The 22,321-nt window shown below is 43.8% G+C and overlaps 2 protein-coding genes across 2 annotated transcripts; both read right to left on the bottom strand.

Moving 5' to 3' along the window:
* Positions 1-344: 344 nt before the first annotated feature.
* LOC306933965 (hypermethylated in cancer 2 protein-like) lies at positions 345-14,778 on the bottom strand. Its single transcript, XM_079516352.1, has 3 exons — positions 14,681-14,778; positions 13,782-13,943; positions 345-3,086 (listed from the first exon to the last, which is right to left on the bottom strand). Exon 3 carries the CDS (start codon positions 3,030-3,032, stop codon positions 1,272-1,274), a length of 1,761 nt encoding a protein of 586 aa, XP_079372478.1. The 5' UTR covers positions 3,033-3,086; positions 13,782-13,943; positions 14,681-14,778; the 3' UTR covers positions 345-1,271.
* A 1,616-nt stretch (positions 14,779-16,394) lies between these two features.
* Positions 16,395-17,261, bottom strand: LOC306934343 (uncharacterized protein; the record flags this gene model as incomplete). Its single annotated transcript, XM_079516912.1, has 1 exon — positions 16,395-17,261. The coding sequence occupies one exon, from the start codon at positions 17,259-17,261 to the stop codon at positions 16,395-16,397; it is 867 nt and encodes a 288-aa protein (XP_079373038.1).
* Between the last annotated feature and the right edge of the window lie 5,060 nt (positions 17,262-22,321).

Raw genomic sequence — 22,321 nt, 5'->3', positions numbered from 1 at the left:
AACGTGTAAAATCCATAAGCATTAAAAACCTGTGTTGAGAGATGGGCAGGTTAAAGCATCAGGTGAAAAGTAACCGTAATCTACACACTTTATACAATTAATTACATAGGAACTTTCAACTAATCAACATAGAGTTTGTAAGAGTAATCAGAGGTAGCGAGGTCACAAGCCTATACAAATAGACTTTTTTTCTGAGGGGAGGAAAGCTATACAGACAAAAAAAAAAAAAAAAAGCGTACCCACTGAACATAAATGTTCAGTCTACAACACCTTCTCACTCCCCAGTAAACTAACCCCAACCCACCCCTACAATCCCCCCCCCCACGAAGAAATTATCCCCAAGACCTTCCAGTTTGAACATTCACTGAAACATTACTTTAGTTTTAGTTCATGTAAGTAAAACCTCAAGTACCTCAAAAGGGTTCGTCTTTCGTTCCCGCGTTTCACTCTCAGGAGTTCTAGCAGGCAAAAAGAAAAAAAAAAACGAAAGAAAGAAATAGCATCCTCTCTCTATATACCCCTGGCAAACAGTTGGAAAGAGGATTTGACTGTCTGTGGTAAGAACAAAAATCTGATCCAATGGGTCAGCCTACCTGGAACACACCCCCTTTCAGGACTTCAGTTAAAGCAAGGAGATGGTCCCCAACCCCAGTAAAACCCCTCGCCTCTTTCACACATAACCCCATCGCCAGCACGACCAAGAATAAAGCTGTCTGGGTAAAATATAATCTTTGCTTCTGAATTATTGCCTGTGGTGTTTGCATGGGTTTTTTGGTCAATGTGATGTTTACCGGGAATATTCTGAAGTCGGGGGGGGGGGAAGGGGGGGTAAAGGTGTGTATGAGGTGTGTGTGGAGGGGTAAGGTGGTCGCCCACATTCACATTTTCCAAAACTTGTAAAATACAGTCATGCCACTCCAGCATGGCTTGGCCACTTTACAGACAGAGGAGTACATCGACCCTCCAGATCTCCTGAGAGGTGAGAAGTCATCATCTGAGGTGTGGTCTGATATAAGGGGGGCTGATGCGATCCCACCATCATTCAGACCCCCGTTCCACTGGCCAACAGCTACATCATATACTTGGCTGTGGTGGGGGATGGAGAGGTGGGGGGGACTAGACTGGAATCAATATGTAGAAACGTGTAAATGTGTGTGTGCATTTCTTTGCTTGCGAAATGGGAAAAAAAGAATAAAATAGAGCAAGATTATTTTTTCTTTTTTCTTTTCCTTTCCCAGAGTTCTTTGGCTTGATGTGATGTTTTTCTTCTTTTAAGTGGGCGAGGTGTGCATTCTCAGGTGGCTGATAAGGTTGCGCTGTTGGGTGAACTTCCCCCCGCATAGCTGGCATTCGTACGGCTTTTCGCCCGAGTGGACACGCATGTGCTCCGTCAGGCGGTACTGGCGCGTGAAGCGCATGCCGCACTCCTCACACGCGAACGGCTTGAGGCCCAGGTGGCTGCGCATGTGGCGCGTCATGGTGCCCCTCTGGGTGAACATCTTGCCACAGATGTTGCAGGGGAAGGGCCTGGTCAGCCAGTGGCTCTTCTCGTGTTGCCTCAGCGTTGCGGGGTCTTTGTAGCTCTTGCTGCAGACGGTGCACTTGAAAGGCCGTGGCTCAGAGCCGCTGAAGCTGGCCGGTCCTACGGGTGCCGAGAGGTCCTCGGCCTCCTCATCTTCCTCCTCCTTCACATAGGTCCCGCTCTCTTCTTTGATGTACAGCTCATCCTCTGTGTGCGCCTCCACATGGGCATTAAGCTGCTCGGAGCTGGGGAAGCCCTTCCCGCACGGGATACAGACATAGAGGTTGTCCCCAAACGCCGGCTCAAAGCCTTCCTGGCGGTACACATAGTGGGCACTGTGCGCTCCTCCGGCACCTCCCTTTCCTCCTCCGCTTTCTCCGTCACTTTGACCACTTTCATCGCTGTGGTCCTGGCCATTCTCACCCCCCTCCTCCTCTTCTTTACACTGGAAGGACTGATCAGAGGCAAAGCCACTGCCTCCAGCCCCACTGCTGGAGGAGCGGCCCTCTTTGGGCCCCACAATGACCCCGTTAACCAGGGGCCGCTCCTGCTCCTCAGACTTAAGCCCAGAGGCATCTCTCTTAGGCCACTCCTTCTTGCGGGAGACCTGACGAGTTCGCTTGCTGGGCGGCGGACCGTCGGACTTGTTCTGGGCTTCCTCTGCCGCCTTCGAGGTGGGGGTGAGCTCTGTGGGCTCAGGACCACTATGGTCCAGACCTGGCAAGGTGGTGGAGGAGTCGTCCAGTGAGGCACTGTTGGTTGTGGATACTGAGGCAGATTGAGGAGACTCTTGGGAGTTGCTGTGCGGGCTGAGAGCGTCAGTGGCCATACCTGCAGAGGGAGGGCTCTTCTTGGACAGGTCCAGTCCAAGGTCTGGCTCCCCGGCGCTACCGCCACTGCTGAGGTTGCCGTTGCTGCTGCCGTTGCCGCCATTGCCGTTCTTCCCGGAGCTGCCGACGAACATCTCGTCGTCCGAGAGCTTGTCCCGAAGGCCTTCGTCTGGCTGTGGCTGGTCGGCATCTGAAGGGGTTGGGGTGTAGTGGTTATTAGGCCCAGCAGGGGTGGAGGAGGAAAGGCGCTGGTTGTTGAGGCGTAAACGGCTGAGGGGACCCGGGGTGGAGGGTTTTCCTGGCAGGGGCTTCCCGCCACTGCGCTTGAGCTTCTTTCTGCACAGGGCGGCGAGGTCATGGAGCTGGAGGTAGCTGGCTGCGGTTAAGAGGGCACTGAAGTTCTGCTCGTTGCTTTGCTCCGACGAAGACATGAGCTTCCCAGTGTAGATGAAGTCCAGGACCTGTCTGAACACAGAGGGATTGACCATCTCCGTGTCCAGGTTGATGAGGTTGTCGTGGAGGACCAGGGATTTGAAATATATGCTGCTGGCCGCCAGGATGTTCTTGTGGGCACGGAAGAGGGCGTTCTCCACCACGATGATGACATCACACAGGAAGCCCTTGGCTCTCTGCTGGTTGAGTTGCAGCAGCAGTTGTTTGGCATGATTTGGCAGTTCCATTTCCACCTTCCTTCTCTCTCTCTCTCTCTCTTCCTACACGAGCACCACCTGAAGCTGAAAGCAAAAAGTAGAAAAGAAATAGAGGATATGGTTAACGTTACCAGAAATGTACATGTTTACAGGTTTTGCTAGTGATATGTTATTGATCATATAAATAGCACATTAACAGGAAAGATGGCAACAAAATGGGGGAAGGGAAGATTTAAAAAATCTAATGATTCCAAGTCTCAAGAGAATGCTCCCAATCTAGAAGAGTCTTGGATTCATCACAGCCTTAAAGCAAGAATCGGTTAGCACGTGTCTGACGGATCATTTCAACATCTCCCAAGATGTGTTTCAAACCTTAGTGAGAGCACATACATCTAAGCTCTTAAAACTCATGGGGAAATTAGTAAACACTAACAGCCAGCGCAGCATGCCACATAACCACTGTGGCTGGGAAACAGTGGCCCTTCCCTCCCTCTCAGCGTCCTTTTTCAAACAAATTGCCACACTGCATGTATCAGGTTCTGAACCATACACCGTGCCACTGTTCTGGCACAAAAGCCAAAATGGGTGGGTAGGAAGAAAGGCTAAAATAGTTACTTTTCTAAGCTACCTGCTCTCAGCTTCTTGTCCGTATCTCCAGAGCGCAACTCCAGTTTCGGTGGGGTGCCCTCTTTGGAGGGCTCGGCTCATGCTACTCTCCATTAGGTCATGGTAATGTCAGCCCGTGCCTATTGTCTGGGGGTGGGGGTCGGTGGCACTGCAGGGCCGGGGGGGAGGGATTAGGTGACACCTGAGCAGGTAAAACTACACAGAGCTGGGGCAGAGGGAGGGGGGGGGGGGTCGGGAGGGTGTGGCTGAAAGACAGCTACAGCACCACCCGATCCTCGGAAGAGGCCCTCGTACAGAACTGGGGCTGATGAATCTCAATCATGCCGTGTTTTACTAACCTACATATTAAGTACCCATTCAATTGTATTATATTGGTGTTGTAGTTAATGGAGGGACACTATGCATACCTTCCATTATAATCGGAGTTACAGACAAATGAAATGCCAAGTGTTTTGACTGAAGCAGGAAGGTCTATCCCTGACCCCTGTTCTGCATGCTCTCTTTAGCCTTCAACATGCTGGCAAAATGTTCATAATACAGCCTTAATGCCACTGATCACAGTCTGGTATACCGCATTACAAGAGATTATGCTGTAACGCAGAGACGCTTTACTCGAGCCATAAATACATGTGAAAATGTACCACTTCTAGCCCATGCCAACCTAGAGATTTACTTTATTTATCTCATGCAATGCACAGCAGGGAAGACCAGAGTGGTTCCAAACTTTAGTCAAAAGTGTCAAGAGCAACACCCTTGAATGCAAACAAATGCAGCAGAACTCTGTTTATCCAAAACCACTATCTGGGATAGGGGCTTGTCAAATGACTGAAAATGTTTTGACTTGTGATATACAGAGCCAAAGCTTAAAACCACAGGCTCTAAAGCGGCCTACACTGCCTAATATACTGGGAAATGTATAATAGAATATACGTAATATACAAATGTACAATTGCATTTATGTCATTGAAAACTTTCTTTTTTTTCTTTTTTCTTTTTTTTTTTTTACATTTTATCAGTCTGCTTTACAATCTATAACATAGTAATTCAGTCTGTCAACTTCTCCCATTTAACCCATTTTGACCTGGGAAAGATTCACAAATGTCTTCTAAATCCTGACAGTTTTCTGAAAAACCTATGTTTCTATGTCAGTCGTTCTCAAAGATTTTCATGTCAAGGACCCCCAAGATTATGTAATTGGCCGCCGACCCCCATCTGAAAATATCTTGTCCCAGGGACCCCCCCAGAAGCAAAGATTTGAGTTAAAAACTCACGATTTTTCAAAAATAGCAGACCTACAAGCTCGTAGCGTGACACTCACTACTGCGCTATGAGCTTGTAGATCTGCTATTTTTCAATAGCTAAAGTATAACATAATGCTTAAAACACCAAAAGGGGTTGCTGCCAAAAATGTATTAAAACAAATAATTATCAATTTTATTGATTCTTGATATTCGACAGCGACAACAATTTGCAACGCCAACATGAAGCTTATGAAATGCTTAAGCAAACACTGCATTTATCATTAACAATAAGATAAATATTGATAATATAATGATCAAGTTGCCATTTAAAAGCATAATACAAGAGGGGGTGGGGGACTGTAAAAGCTGCTTCCTGAAAGACCCGGCTAAAAAAGATACAAGACAAAATGGGGAATACTGAACTAAAACTGGTTGGCTGGCTGATGTAGCAATCCAGACATACTGTGTTGCGCTCAAATAGCAGGGCTGGCTGATACAATCAGCTGGAGTGATCATTACGCTCTGGCCCAGGCCTGGGCTTGCCTCCTCTGCGTTGACACTTCTACCCATGGTCTTCCCTTCCCCCTCTCGTTCTCCTGTTTCTCCTTTCTTTTCTCTCACTCCATTCTTTCATCCTCACCAACCTCATGAAGGGCACACAAACCCAACCCCAAGGAGCCGATCACCCCGGCACACCTCTGGCGAACGTGAATCCTAACGCCCGATTTATACTTTGTGGCGCGCCATGTTGCACACCGAAAATAGGTCTACAAGCTTACAACGTGCCATGGTGCGACACGTTGTGAGCTTGTAGATCGGCTATTTTCAGTGCACAACCAAGTATAAATAAGGTGTAATGAAGCCAGTTTATAAACACATAACCTGCATCAGTGGCAGGATGCACTTCCAACCTTGTAGGCAGTTCGAGTGGACTACTAGAGAGGAAGAAATGGAAGGGCCTCGACCATGATGCCAACCAGGAAATCACACACACACCACACACACACACACACACACACACACACACACACACACACACACACACACACACACACACACACACACACACACACACACACACACACACACACACACACACACACACACACACACACACACACACACACACACACACACACACACACACACACACACACACACACACACACACACACACACACACACACACACACACACACACAGGGATTCAAGACCAGAGGCTTTTCCAGCAAACCTACGTAAAAGGGGGCAGGGCTCAGACGAATCCAGATCAGGGAAAAAAAAAATCCCCCCCACACACACACAGCTACCCTTTCTCCCAGGCCCCTCCTGTGTTGTGCTGTGCCGGCTGGATTCCAGGGAGCTGCTAATGGATTATGCCTGATCTATATGCAGCAACGGTGGCCGGTGGGACACGTGTAGTGCCAGATCCCCGTACTACTGGCACTGCCCAGGAGAACACAGACTTAATGCCACAGGGGGCAGATCAGGTGTGCGACCACCTATAGGTCGCACTGCAACTTACACTTGCGGACCGGACATTTTCAATATCCGAGGCCCACGTTAAAAGTGATTATGCAACCTCTCCAATGGGAAAGTATCACAGACAGACTCCTGTTAGGGGACAGATTCAGTTGCTGTAATGAGGAATGGGTATCCATTAAAACAGCAAGAAGCACAACAACAGAAAGCACATCTCCCAGGACTGCAGAGACTGAGAGGGTACAACTTCCAGTCCAGATACGAGTCATGTTAAGAGTGCAATATCTCCAAGCGGCTGGATCACTACACTCAGTCCCTTGAGAAAAGTGGTGTGAGCTGGCAGGAAGGGCTGAGAGATGGCAAGATGGCTGCTCAAGAGGGCCATAATGAATTATTGACACCACCCGTGAAATGACACATTCTGAGACCAAATACGGCACCACATACCAACCATGGCCAACCCTGGGACTGGACTGGGGACCAGGGGTAGATGTTGCCCTTAAGCATAGGCACCGGATCAGCTTACCCTGCCCGCAATCTTAACCTTTTCAAAAACTGACCCTGGCTTAATGATACATGGGACGGTGGGTGGGGGTAAGGCAACCTCATTTTAAAAACACAGTGCCCTTACTGCTTACACTCAAGACATGACCATGTCAAGCACCTAACTTGTGTGATGTACCTCTCTGACTCATACAAGCAGACAGGCTTTAACTGTCTGTCGTTGAGGTGGCACTGTATATTAAATTGACACAGACCATATAGACATGCCTATTGAATAAGGATAAATGAGACCATTATGTCAATGTGTGACAATACGAAACATGTGAAGATTAGCATTTAGTTGCCCCCCAGCAGTGAATCTCCTCCAAATAAAGAAGAAAACTGGTTACAGTGGTAAGCTGGGTGATCTGGTTTGTCTTCATTTGCCGCTTCCTCTCTTTTAAAACCTTCTCCACTGAAGTATAAGGGGTCAAACAACAGGGTAATAAATCTATCTGGTCTTTCTGAGTCGGTGTCCGTGCAGAAGGGGACTGCCAAAGTGGAGAAACCTGGACTAGTCTCCAGAATAGAGGGGAGAAAAAAGGAGAGTGAGGGCAGAGGTGAGGCAAAGTCCAGTGGTGCAACAACTAGTAAAGAACACGCACCCTATGGACTAATGCTGACGGCCAACCAATCAACCTGAATCTTTCAACACATTTAAAACCTCATTTATTGTAACATTTGGAACAATATACAGTGATGCCCCCTCTAGGTGTGAGGTAAGGCCTGTTTGGAGCACATATATCCGTATCACACACGCATTTACACACACACACACACACACACACACACACACACACACACACACACACACACACACACACACACACACACACACACACACACACACACACACACACACACACACACACACACACACACACACACACACACACACACACACACACACACAACTAAAGGTTCTGCTGCATAGACAGACTCCCACTCACCCACTCCCCCCCTTCCGTATCTGCTGGTGGGCAAAGGGAGTGGGGGAGGGTCTGGGGGGATGGTACAAAGCCAGTTTGAAATGCAAACACCTAGCAACCAGCTCACAGCCATTTCAACATGGCCAACGGGCTGCTGCTGCATGGGCAAGGCTGAACCCTGTTGTAATCAGGGGTGTTGCAATTATCCTGAGTTTCAGTTTCCCCTGCAGTGAAAGGGTGGCCTACAATACAGCATTGACATGAAACAGAATAGCAGCACCTTTAGCCTACACATTCAATAGGATCCTCTGCACCTGTGTAATACACACCTAAATAAAGAGAAGAGTATACATGTATGCATTTGAATTTTCACCTTTTTAAATAAAGGAAAATATTGGTATTAAGTATTAAGTTCACAGTAAAATCCTCAGTGCCAATTTAACCTTGAGAGTGTAAAAAAAAGGATTTAACTGTGTGATACTGGGTGCATGTGTTTGATCCTATGTACCAACAGTCTGACAGTCCAACACCCTACCCAAAACCCAAACCCTAACCTCACAGGAAGCCACAGGTTTGTTTTAACCTGCCACGCATGTCGGGAGCCACGGGTGAGTTTTAACTGGCCACGCAAGTCCGAATCCGACCGAGTCAGACCAAAAAGGTCTTTGATCATTAAAATTCTCTTTGGTGAGAACACCTGGTCGCGCGAAGTCAAAATAAAGTTTTCTTTCATCTAAAATATCACATGCGCAAATGTTTTGGATTGCGTCATCGTGAGGAGACGCACAACAGCATGGACCTGTGTACCGTGTCTGTCGTCTGCCCGTGCAAAGCACCGCCACAAATCATTTGATTGAATACTAAATCATTTGCAGACATAATTAAGGTGAAACAGTGCCGGTGTCGGTTTCCGTCCGCAGAAGGGAGACACGACACAACGAAAATAAAATAAGTTCCTTAAAAAACAAAAAGTAATAAAATAAATTCCCTACCTACTCAGCCCAATAATGACAGCCAATCGGAAAAAAGTATGTTTTTGTTAGGCCTTACATAACATCCAGCTGATGACAATGCTCGTTTTCCTTTTTCTATGATCATTGATGCAAGGTGCTGTCACTGTGACATTTATAGAGGTGTGCATTATTGGCACTGCCCTCACAATTCAATTACGATTCACCAGGTAACGATTTGATTCTACGATGCATTGCATCACACTTTTCTATATTACTGCACAACATTTTTATCAGTCAACACAAGCAGTCAGATATACTGAAAAACATATTTTATTTAGAATAATATTATACTAGGCCGATGCCCGGCTGTAGAGCAAAGAGTCGGTAACGATGGAAGTTGGAGATTCATTCTGGTTCTGGACAACCGGCTATCCGACGGACTCGACACCGGGCACTGCACGCCCTGTGGTGGTGTGGAACGCTTGTGTCGAACTTTGAAGTCGGTGGGGCGAACGGTTTGCGTTACGTGGATTACAGACATACAGAGAGATAGATATTTAAGACCTACGGTCACAAATATCTAAGAATCATTTCCTGAGTCATAATTATATATTTAAAGCATCACTGACAATTCTGAAAAGCCACCCAATTCTGTGCATCATATCATTGCAAAAGCTACAAGAAATAGGTTAAGTCCTGTAATACAATATCTAAGAAAACACAGAAAGCCCATAGGTAAAGACTGACCTCAGAAATGAGAGAAAATCCTGCTGAATTATTCGAAACAAATGCCATTGAACAAGTGCAGTGACCCTGGTGTTGCATGGCTTGGGGGGGGGGGGGGGGGGGGCATTTACAGTAACCCTGCTACAGCCTGAGCCTGAGTATAAGACATCCCCAATTAAGCCCCATTTTCCATCAGGCAGGTCAGCCATGTTGAACACAAACAGAGTCCTGCCCAGGGTGCAGTGGAATGAAAAGAGTCCTGTCCATTTCATCACAGGAGGGAGCCTTTGCTCTCCCAGATGTGCCAGTGCAGTATCAGTGCAGTATGGCTAGAGAAGAAAAGCCAAGCCCCCGCAACACACACACACACACACGCTTACAGCTACATTTCTTGTTCGGCGACTGATCAAATCGCCTTGTATCTCTCGTCTATGAATTGATTGCATAGGGCCTAAATAGAAACCAGACCGCAAGGACTTTTTTTTGGTGCTATCCCTTTTGGAATAAGTGTTTGACTGTACTCTGTTGCTGTTTTTACATTTTATGTCTAATAAACTATTCAATCAATCAAAAGCTTTGTGTCATCTGAACTCATGTCAAACACACCACATAAACTACAGCTGCACCTGCAAGAGAGAAATACCTCTCCATACCAAGAGGTGGTAGTAGTTATAATCTAAAAATAAAATGTAGATTGAGCATCATGGGAGGACAAATTAATGAATTAGTTTTGAAGTTCAAAACAGTGAGTTGCATACTGTACATACAGTTTGTTCCTTGTGTTAGACACAGAGTGATAGTTAAAAAATAATAAAAGTCTGCACAACAGCATTGCTCCAAAGCAAGTGTTTAGTTTACTTTAAAGAACAGAACAAAATTACATGATGGTACAATGCTTCTGCCACAGTTGGACTTCATCAGGACAATTGAAGACAAAAACAAACAAAGTCAGCATTTTCACACGAGCCTGAATCATGTTTATACCATCTCATTATCTGCTCAGAAAACAAACTGAGAATATTGTCTTGCAACTGGCACTGGCATTTCACTTACATCAATACTTCATCTGTGCCCTGTCTTTATCAGTTGCTGTATTGCTGCCTTGCCGCTTACTTATGTTTCTCTTCTCGTGCCATCAGGCTGAACAGCCAAACAGAGAGCTCTCTCCTTAAACATGAAAGCCGCTACCAATTCAACATGCTCGAGTGGATGGACATCATCACTGGCCGAATACCACCAATGGCACAGGACACATCACAAAAAATACAGGCAATTGTCAGCCGCATACAGGCATGGGGTGGCTTTTCAGATTTCGGAAGATATCAACATTGTATGTCAGGGCCTTTAGAGATGGCACTATGGCTGTGTAGTACAGTAGGATTAGGGTTTAGTGTGCACCTTCGCTATGATAACTAAGTCAGTCAGCTTCTTGCTGAAAGAATGAACTTTGTTTGAGAGATAAAAAAGTTAAATAAAAAAGTAAACAAACGATACATGCTGCTGACCCATATGATTAGCCGTCAAATGCTAGGACAGGGGGCATGTTGGGCAAAGATCCCATATAGTACAGGGCTGGGCTGTCCCCACACTCGCCGACACCCCCACCTCCCACATTTAAACACTGCACACCCTTCGGGCTATCAGCACTACATTCCAAGGACCGTTTCTTCTCCTTAAAGAACAACAACAAACCTGCCCTGAGGTGGTTTTAGCCACTGAACAAACCAACCCGCCCTGGAACAAACAGGAGAGAACAGACGGACCAATGTGGATACGACAGGCCAGCACAATCCATAAGTCCTACTCCAACATGTCAGCAGAACATATAGCCTAAGTACCCTTCTTACTGCATGGGCAGCCCCCTAGCCCCTACCCCCACACACCACTGTAAGCCATGATCACAATGTATACCCTAGGCATACACACATACACAACCTGTGTGTGTGTGTGTGTGTGTGTGTGTGTGTGTGTGTGTGTGTGTGTGTGTGTGTATAGTGTGTAGGGTAGGAGGGTGGGGGGGCAAGACTAACCGGCTGATCATGAGGATCATGAGGTATACACATAAACAGCCTACCATTTACCCTCCACACCCCAGGCCTCAGAAGCCTGACTTGGCAGTCAATGGCAATCATTCAAACTATCCACATGATGGTTCAAAATCAACTTGTCCATCATATTCGGACAGACACATCTGGTGATGTGCTACAGGAAAATGAGTTGAGCAACACCATGATGAGTGGGTTTGATGGTGTAACACTCATGATATATTGAGAATTGGCTGATATACTAGTATGTCATCATGACTATTTGAATACTTCTTGAATACTTTATTAACATACTTATTAACAGTACAGGTAGTACAGTCAAAGGTTATGCAAAAAGGATAACACAAAACGCCCCAGGGGCTTGTTTCCATTGTGGTCAGAAGTAATCTAGCATTGTAACTTCTGTTTACATGTTTGCTACATAGCATCTAATACAATTACAAATAACTTCTCTCTTGTACGGCACCATTCTAGCTTATATTATTTACACAATTGAATCCTGCATAGTAATGCATATGCATATACTAATTCATAGGAAGGAGAAACTTACTATCCAGATGTCCAAGATATGGGAGACTGTTTGGCACAACAGTCAGTATTGTGACTGATAGATTCAGGTTTTTAGCGGCCATATTCAAACTTTAGATTAGAAGCTACACCAAATGTAATATTGTCAGGCCGATCAAACTGAATCCACAACTACATTTTAAAGATAGTCCAACATAGTCCCAAGAAATAGGTAATCGTGATTAGTGGCAGGCAGGCATAAATGCTAATAGTCATATACTCAAAGAAAAACTTAATGGCCATGGCGTTTCACTAAATGCATATTACATGATTAAATAATGGGCCATGAATAATATTTCCTCCTGACTGAGAAATAAGGATTGCATTTAATAGAACTTTATGGAAAACTTCTAGGGTTCTTAAAAACCTTGGAGAAAAACAACAGCCAACCAAGGAACTGCACATTACTAACATTCTTGTGACTTATTATCTCCATGCCCCTTGGTACTAACACCCATCAGAAAAGACAAGTAGAGTTCACACCTGAGCATAACCTAAAGATATAGTCAACAGACCTACCACTGTACGATAAATGGCAATCTAAGTGTTTATCATTCATAAAGAATGCTTGATTAAAGTGGCAGGCACACATTATGTGTCATAATGTATGACATTATGCAAGTATTCTAAGGCAAAAGGATCCTGTTTTGGGTCACTCACAAAAGCACAATGTAACATTACACCCGACTGTAGCCGTTGCAAATATGGTCGATGTCTCACAGAGGAAGTAACGTTAATGCCTACTGCAAGAAAAGCGATACCTTTTATCAATAGCATTCATGTTTACTGGAGAACACAATTAAAAACTGATATATCTCGTGTCTAATTGTGGGCATATGCGTGTTATTTGTAGACTTGTTAATTTGCAACTGTGCCACTGCCCTAAGGACTATGATTGCAAACATAAACAATGCAGGCTACAGTAGCTATACGTGTCAGTATAAAAAACAATAGTGGCCTATATCATTGTCAGAGAGGATAGAGGAATAAAAACGTTTGTAATATCGACACAGCTCATTTGTCTCATTTAAAAATTAGGTGTTAACGTATCTACCTGGATTTAAAAAAAACGTCGCCGCGTTTATGATTAATATGGTAACAATCAGTCAATAACATAGATTCGGGATAAATCGCAGGTAACATTTCATTACAATAAAGAAAAACGTTCTAAATCATGGACTCCGAGAAGAAAACATATGTCTTGTGCTCGTGACGGCGGAGGGAGGTTGCTCCTTTCTTTGGTGTTGTAACGTTAATGTGCTCTAGCTCTGCCAGCCTGGTTCACCCAACCATTCGGTGGTAAATAAATAGTCGTCATGTTTGGGCATCTCCGCAACACACATCGTCGACATAAACATCTAAACATTTGCTATTGATGGACCGACTCTGTTTTCGGACACGAGCCTCGGACGAGACAGTAGGAATAAACGCGTATTTGCCGTTCTTGCCAGGCAAGGCTGGTAGAACCAGCGAGCAGCACCAGGCAGCACAACGCAAGCAATAGAGCCCCCTTTTTTGTTGGCACGCGATGGAAAAACCATCGGAACAGCGAAGATCCTGGCGATCTTGCAGTGAGCGGAAAACCGATCCGACCAAAACACACGCCGAACCCGATCCGCTGTGCATTTAGAAACAACGTGAAACCAAAACAATTTGGCGAAATTACCTTATTACATCGGTAGGAGCGTTCTCAATGTACCATCCTCTCGCTCATCTCACAGCCTTCGGGACGCCATGTTGCAAGCTTATGACGTTAGGGCTTCCTCACCCCTGACCCAAATTTGAATAGAAGCTGAAGCAAGCCAGCCCCGAGTGACTGACTGACTGACTGGAGGAGAGAACACATCAAAGATGTTACGTGATGCTTTGGATCGTTTCTCAGCGCGCACACCCCTCGCAATGTTGACGTGTTGAAAGCCAGGTGCAGAGAAAGAGAGATATTTTATGTAAATGAGTGTAGACCTCAAGACATAGCCAATGTAATGCAGATGTAGGTCCCTCGTCACCTTACAGTATCAGTTCACACGAATCCATACAAATTAGATAGTCTTGGCGACTGTAGGGCTATTTGACGACTGACTTCCAAATTTATAAACAAACGGGTCGCCATTTTTTTATAGGCATAGGCTGCAAAGTCGGTAACTTTTATGTCCATAGATTCGACCCATGCCTCCCACTAAACGCTCATTCAAGAATCAGAGTGAGACGCCTCTGAGCTTCAGGCAGTACTACTTGTCTTGTGCTTGTCAAACAGTAGGCTGTGTCCCACCCGAAACCACCAGGGTCTACATTTCTCAACGGAAGAGTAACCACCTCTGTGGTGCTACTGCTAGTTAAGCTTGTGTTTTGTGTTAACATTATGCTACCATTCATTGGCGCCGGTGTGTGTGTGTAACTGTGTGTGTGTGTGATTATATATATATATATATATATATATATATATATATATATATATATATATATATATAAAAGTATATAAAGTATATAAAGTTTAGTAAGGGGCTTATATATATATATATATATATAAAGTTTAGTAAGGGGCTTGAAGTAGTCTTCAATACTTACAATGTATAATTAGTCCTATAGTCTGCAACTGTAGCCTACAACATAACAACGTCACCAAACTATGGCAGTTGTAGGTGCAAATAATGGGCCTGCCTACCTACATACTGATTATGTGACGTGTGGCTAAAATTTGGGGCTGCTTAGCTGAGGGCCTGGAGGGGTCAGTGGCCAGAGAGTACAGTAGTAGAAGAAGCCAGAGGAGAGGAGTGGCACCAGCAGAGAACTAGCCAGAAAACCAGATGATGTTAGCGGAAGTGTGTGTGCTCGCCCCTCCTCTTAGTGCAGACAGAGCAGAGGACCGCTCTGGGAAGCGTTTTCAACCATCGTGGCCTGCCCTGAGCCGGCGGCTGAGCCTAATTATTCTAGGCCACACTGTGTTCATTAATTAATGAATTAATGAATGTGATATGCGTAATAGGCTGATAGTGGTAATAGGAAAGAACGTGCAATTCGAATTGGTTGGCCCGGCCTCTTCTTGGTTGCCTTTTGCGCAGTAGGAGCTCAATGATGAGCCTTAATAACTACGCAGAAACACACGGTGACCACAACCGTGGCGGTTTATAGCTAGACCTAATCTCTCTTTATATGCGTGTAGATCTATGCTATCAGTTCAGACTCAGAGCTCGCCAAGCATCAGAGCAGGGCATCAGGCACATTGCAGGAATAAATCAAGGATCCATAATGGTTAAATGGCTCTGTGCCAAAGCGCTCTTGTGACACTGCGTGGTTGTCATGAAAACTGCATCTCATTCCTCTGTCAGACTACGGTCAGACAGACACGTGTTTAGGAGGAGTCATATTGCATCTCTCGACCTGCTCTCGACTCAACATCTTTCTGTAACGTCAACGTACGTAGGCCTATGTGCCAAAACGCATTTAGTGGCCTAATAAGCAGACTATAGGCATTAGGCCATATCCTGCGCATTTAACCTCGCATTCTAGATTGCAGTATGATATGATATCACATTCACGATGACAATATTATTTCATGATACATTTATATTGACCAGCTCATAGCCTAATATCTTAAAAGAACGTAATAAATACAATACAAAATACCCCTGCATATCTTATATTAACACCGAAAAGTCAAATAACCTTATACGTTCAATTCCTTTTCAATAGCCTATGGCGAATAGGCCTACAATGAAAAGAAAAGATATATACATCATAAAACAAATCGTTCAGAGGAAGTTGGACTGTTTTTATGTCGAAATTAAATTTGATAGACTATGAAGAAGTATAGGCTAATACATGTATTTGTTAATTTAAACTAAAGGATTTGAATTGAAGACAGCCTATTCACCACCAGTGATTAGAAACTGATTTAACTTATAACCTATTGCAAAATAACACGAATAAATAAATAAATCTGAATCTGATATTGTCCTATTATAGGCCTTGTATATTTACTTTGGGCACAGAGTTATAGGCCTATCAAAACAAAACGTTAATTATTTAGGTTCCATCATGTTTCAAATAATTTGACATAATTTCTTCCTTCCTATTGAAGACGGTGCCCAGTGAAGCTGCGTCCGCTCTCTTCCGGCCCCGGGCTCACGCTATGAAAAGAGATAAGAAATTATATTTATCATCATGCACAAAACTTTTACCAAAGCCTAACAAAGTAAAAACACACACAGACACCATCCATCTACAATATTTCGCGACAAAAACAGACATCTTTGTGCTTGGAATAAGAGCCTACAATGCATCACCTCTTACGGACAGGTCTCCAAACTTTGGTGAGCAGTGTAGTCCTGAGCGCAGCGCACCCTCTGATATACAGAAGCGGGGTAAGAATTGCATTAATTCGGGGTAGAATGCGAAGGGGGTCAGTGCCTTCGTTTTTAAACGAATAACACGTCGAGCCAGCAAAAGTACAGACGATAATATGAATGAATATTGGTAGCCATGCCCCCAAGAAAAACACTGCAACCACAATGATCAGATACACCGACGATCGCTTGTTGTCCGCCTCTGCTGATGGCTCCCTTTGTAACTGAAATCTGGCTATGAAAAACAGTTTAATATTCAACCCTATCATGATGATGACTGTGAATATATTTCCCACGAACACACCGATGCCAGTGACTCTTTTGGCAAGCCCTACTGTAACTAAATTGATGACCGCCACAATGGCGAAGGCATAGAGCCAGTATGCGAAGATCACAAACAGAGTCCTATTTCGGGTCATTCGCTGTGAGTACTTGAATGGCGCTGCCACCGCGTGATATCTATCTGCTTGAGCCGCCAGTATTGCCATGTAAGACAACCCGAGAAAGGTGGGCGCAATGTAGAAAGTTCTGTTCGGAGAGTCATAGCTGTCCCTCACATCTAAAACACCAACATAATAATAAGAGACACCGGAGCAAATGTCACTGAAACAGGTGCTCAACATGTACATGAAACGGTTCTCGCCGCGCAGTGCCTTGTTCATCAGGATGGAGAGAAACACCGACAAGTTGAAGAAAATGATCGCCGATGCTAGCACGATGTTGAACAGGAACATCAACACGTTGCCAAACGTAGTGAGAGGCAACACAGTCGACAGAGCCTCGCTGTTGTTACCACCACTCATGGATGCAGACTCAGAGAGAAGGGGTGTGTGCCTTTGAGCATCAATGTGGTCAACACAACTGTGTTTTATACACCAGGTGCATGGAAGCAGAATGGAGTCGATTCGATGCCTATGACCTCTTGAGACCAGTCTGTTTGTTAAATAATTTGCCAATTTAGTTAGGCCTACAGGTCTGTACAATAACATTGGTGCCCTGACCTACAAAGTCAGGGAAAATGTGGCTTAGACCACTTTATTTTCAGTGCCTCACATCAAACCCACAGGTGGTGTAGCCTACAGGGGTCAGGGTTGGGCAAAAGTAGGCCTATTCAAAATATTAAACTGACCATAGAGAGCAGGGCCATTTTGGAGGATATCTTTCTCACATTTTTTGAGGGGCTGTCCAGCTTTGAGGGTTTGTGTAAACACAAACAATGTCCTAACACAAGCATTGAATGCCATTGACAATGCATGGCCAGCTTTGAGTGTTTGTGTAAACACAAACATTGCGTAAACACAAACATTTGAAGATAAAAGTGAGGACGGTAATTGTGATTGGAAATATACTTCTAATCAGTGTTTTGTTATTGGAAAAAATGTGCTGAAAATGATGAGCTATGATAAAAAATTGTCAAAGTGTCCCATCTACCTCAAAACCCTCTTTTTGGTATATGTCTCTGGCGAAATTGTGTAAAGACAAATATTAATTCACTAAAATTACATAAATAGACATGGTAGTCTGAAATTTGTCATGGAGTATCCTGACACATAGGGGTAAGTAGCAGAATAGGATTTTGGGGCTTGCTACCATTATATTTTTAAATATGACCTACATCATCACCAGAAACACAAAATAATATGCTGTCCGCTTGACTAATAACAACAAAGATGGTTCTTTTCCAACACATTATGGTGAATATCACTGCCTCACTTGTATATAGAAAACTTCCCATGTCCCTAAGCTTCAATTTGAGCCCAAGATTACTTTTCTAGCTTGAAAATTACTCTTTCTGTAGCTAAAATTCTGAACTATACCTCAAATCGGTGAAAATTGTATATTCAGTCAGTATCCGCTATACATTTGGAATGAATGAATGAATGACTATTTTAAAGTTTGAACTGACTCCACATTATTACTTCTTACTTGAATAAGCTATGTTAAAAAGTTGCCAAAGTGTCCCATCTACAATTTGTAATGTAATTGAGTGCCACGATTATAAAAAATAATCGATTCTCAGCCAATGTTGCACTTAAATGAACAAATAAGGTGTCTAGACCTATGTTTTGAGGGTCAAGGATCTCAGTGAAACTATTCTTAAAGTGACCACATGTGCCTGTGGCATGTTGGTGTGCAAATCAGTGCCACCATTACAATATAATCACATTTTTACCAAGTAAGAGATACCAATGTTGCATATAACTTTAAGGTATCTAGACAGGTGCTGCATATTTAAGCAAGCTTCATAGCATATAGCATAACATCACACACAAAAAACATACTCAGTATGAGCAATAGTATACGAATATGTCCACTTGAATTAAGGTGACTTGATTGATTGACATGATCAAACAGGGCCTGTCAGCTCAAACCCACAAAATCTTGTTTTCAAGAGTGTTGTGCACAAAAAACGTAGGTAAGGTAGCATTACAAAAAAAAAAAAAGCCTACCTATTCTATTTCTCCGCTCTATTTCCCATTCCAAGTGCATTTGTCTAAATGTAACGCCAGCTCCGCTATTCTAAAGCCCCCTCAGGTATACATATTTAAACTATTTTCAGCAATGGTATAATAATTATTTCGGTGGGTTGAGCTGGTCATTTTGAAAGTAGCTCTCAAGTCAAAAACGTGTGGACACTGGACACCCCTGGAGACAGTATTCCACCCTGTACCCACTCACAGGCAAAAATGTAAGCAACAGTCACCCGCTATACACTAGCCTGCACCATGCAGAACAAAATGCACAGTCACATTAATCAGTCATCGTGTTCATAGAACTCGTCAAGTCTTCTTATAACTTTTTGTCCATGCTCTCCAGTGACAAGGAGGTCAACCAGTGACGTTGGTAGGACTGGACCGCAGGACCACACTGGATTCAAAAGCCAACCATCCCTGCCCTTCATAGGTTTTTGGTTTTTCCACAATAGCGTCATCAGCTCGCTTGTATAAGGTAACACAGTGGTTCTCTTCAGAGCAGAGTAGCATGGAAGAAGACGAGCCAGGTCAACTTTAGATTTAAGAAGTGAGTTTGTCATTTTCCCCCACCATTTTCCGCAAGCAACTTGGCACGGGTGACGTCCACTGAAGACTCACAACTCTGTCCATACAGCAGACAGATGAATTGCTCCAACTATACTAATTAAAGATCTGTTCCATATAGTGTAGCACAGTGGTTCTAAAATGTTTTAATTTCAAGGACCCCCTTAACCCTTACAACAGCTCAGTGGCCTTGTGGTTAGAGTGTCCGCCCTGACTGAGACTGGGAGGTCAGGGTTCGATCCCCAGCCGTGTCATGTATATGATGATAAGAGCGCCTCACTTCACACAGGTGTGATTTTTTTTACCCATGCAGTTTCTTTATAAATGATTTCCTCAAAAAGTGTTAGATCTGCAGGGCAAACAAAAACATGAAATCTATAACTGTAATGTGTTTGACAACATAAAACTGATCATTTGTATATGCTGTGTCTCTGCACAACAAAATGTATTGCAATGTAACAGGACAGTGTAGACTAGTGTGTGTGTGTGTGGGGTGGGGACACAAATGCCAGCCATTGAAGAAAAGAAGTAAAGGAGCAATCTAAAATTTAAGATCTAATTTTGATGCCTCTTTAAAGGCAAGTTTTAATACTAGTGCTAAATATATATTAGCATATAAGTTTTCCACCAGTGCCTCAGAATGCATTCTGAATCAAGTCAGAACAAATATTACAGCCTCTTTTTTAAATGACAATGTCCACAGCAAAGTTAAATTCTGTAAAACATTTCCTCAACCTGCTGTACATTCTATGAGCTTGTTGACACAGCTCCTCCTCCTGCATGGCCGCACTCTCACTCTCTGTCTGGACCAGACTTTTGTGGCTTCAGTTCCTATGGTATACCCTCCTTTGATGGTGATTCGCAATTGGTCCCTGGCACCTGGGTTTAACAGCAGAACCAGCATCCTGGAACCACTCCCTCAGCCACCAGAACTGCTCAGCTGAGTCTGTTCTGTCCTGCCTAGGACATGACAGTATGTATGCATATAAATAAATAGTAGTGATGTAGCCTACGTGTATATATATGGAGTCTCTACTAAATCAACACAGGTCTGGTGACACTGCAGTCTGTGCAGTGTCACCAGACCTAGTTCTTGTTCAGCAGTCTAATTGTAAAGTAGAAACTGTTCAAGAGTCTGGTGGTGCTGCTCTTGATGCTCATGTAATGTTTTCCCGGCCGTGGGCGCGGCAGTGGCTGGGGTGATGGATGTCCCTGATGATGTTTTCAGCCACACGTCTCTCGTGCTCTCTCGATCTGCTATTTTAGTTCCACGTTGTATAAGGTTTTGATAGGAATTCATTGTGAATTATAAAATAATTTGGAAATTATTTTAAATTAAAGGAAATTATAATCATTTTATTAAATTATTAACTAATAAATCAGTATTTAGCCATCAATCTTATTAAGGACAATGCATCTGACTTCATTTAGCAAAATCTTGGTGTGTATAGCACCCTCGAGTGGTTCAAATCTATTCACTCTATAGAGTGCCCTCTGCACATTGCTTGAGCATATATTTATTTTTCTTTAGCATCGCATGATGATTATAGATGGATGATGATATATATATATATATATATATATATATATATATATATATATATATATAATGTGTGTGTGTGTGTGTGTGTATTGATGAAATCAGCAATTATGAAATGCCTGCAAGTGGAATGTCAATCAATGGACCATATGCACACCGCAGCCATCTTGTCATTTAAGTTAATGCAAGGTGCATGGTAACTATATGCAATTTCCCATTGACAGCCCATACATCCAAACAGAAAATTCCTATCTGATTGTAGTAAAAAATTTCAAACTCACCCCAACATTGCAGCTGTACGAAAAGCTTGAATTAACCTCTTTCTATCTGCAAAGTGTTTCCATCCATCCATCTTCAACCGCTTATCCGTAGTCGGGTCACGGGGGCAACTTCCCTCTCCAGAGCAACATTTGTGACTTCCTCCTGGGGGATCCCGAGACGTTCCAAGGCCAGTGAGTCAATGTGTTTCCTCCAACTGCGCCTTGGTCTGCCCGGGGTCTCCTCCCAGTGGGACGTGCCTCGACGACCTCCCTAGGGAGACGCCCGAGAGGCATCCTAACCAGATGCCCGAACCACCTAGGCTGGCTCCTTTCCAGGCGAAGAAGCAGCGGCTCTACTCCGAGTCTCTCTCGTGTGACTGAACTTCTCACCCTATCTCTAAGGGAGATGCCAGCCACCCGTCGAAGAACACTCATTTCGGACGCTTGTACCCGCGACCTTATTATTTCGGTCATGACCCACACTTTTTCCCATATGTAACCCAGTGTCAGTTTATAATTAAATAAACAACACAACCATGGATCAAATCACCTTGATTAAGGAATTTTATTTTATTTTAGATAGTGTATTACTATCCGGTTTCAATTGAATTGATCAAATGAAATTTAAATTTAAGTTCGAACTGGAGCGTACATCATGAAACAAAACAAAAATCACAATAACCACACCATTTCAACAATCATGTCAAAGAAAAGGAAACATATCAAAACAGTTATATACCCTGAACCCCACATGCAATACCTAATTCTAAATGAGTGTTTTGCAGTTCTGACTTTCCTGAATGGGTACCCAAACAAAAATAGAGCTCTCTCAAAAAGTACAAAAATAAATTAAAGAATTAAGAAAATAGAAAAACTTCACTGGTCTGAAGCCTAGGTCGATGAAGGTCTTTGGTTCCTCCGACCCTGGATGTGAAGAACTTTGGTTCCTCTGACTCTGGATGTGCTCTCACACACACTTTAGTCTGGCCTCAGTGCGAGATTTTATACTCTGACATCAGGCATAT

The sequence above is a fragment of the Electrona antarctica genome (assembly GCF_951216825.1).
Source record: "Electrona antarctica genome assembly, chromosome: 12".
Classification (NCBI taxonomy): Eukaryota; Metazoa; Chordata; class Actinopteri; order Myctophiformes; family Myctophidae; genus Electrona; species Electrona antarctica.
Note: the sequence above shows the minus strand (reverse complement) of the source record. Positions and strands in the feature narration are given on the sequence as shown.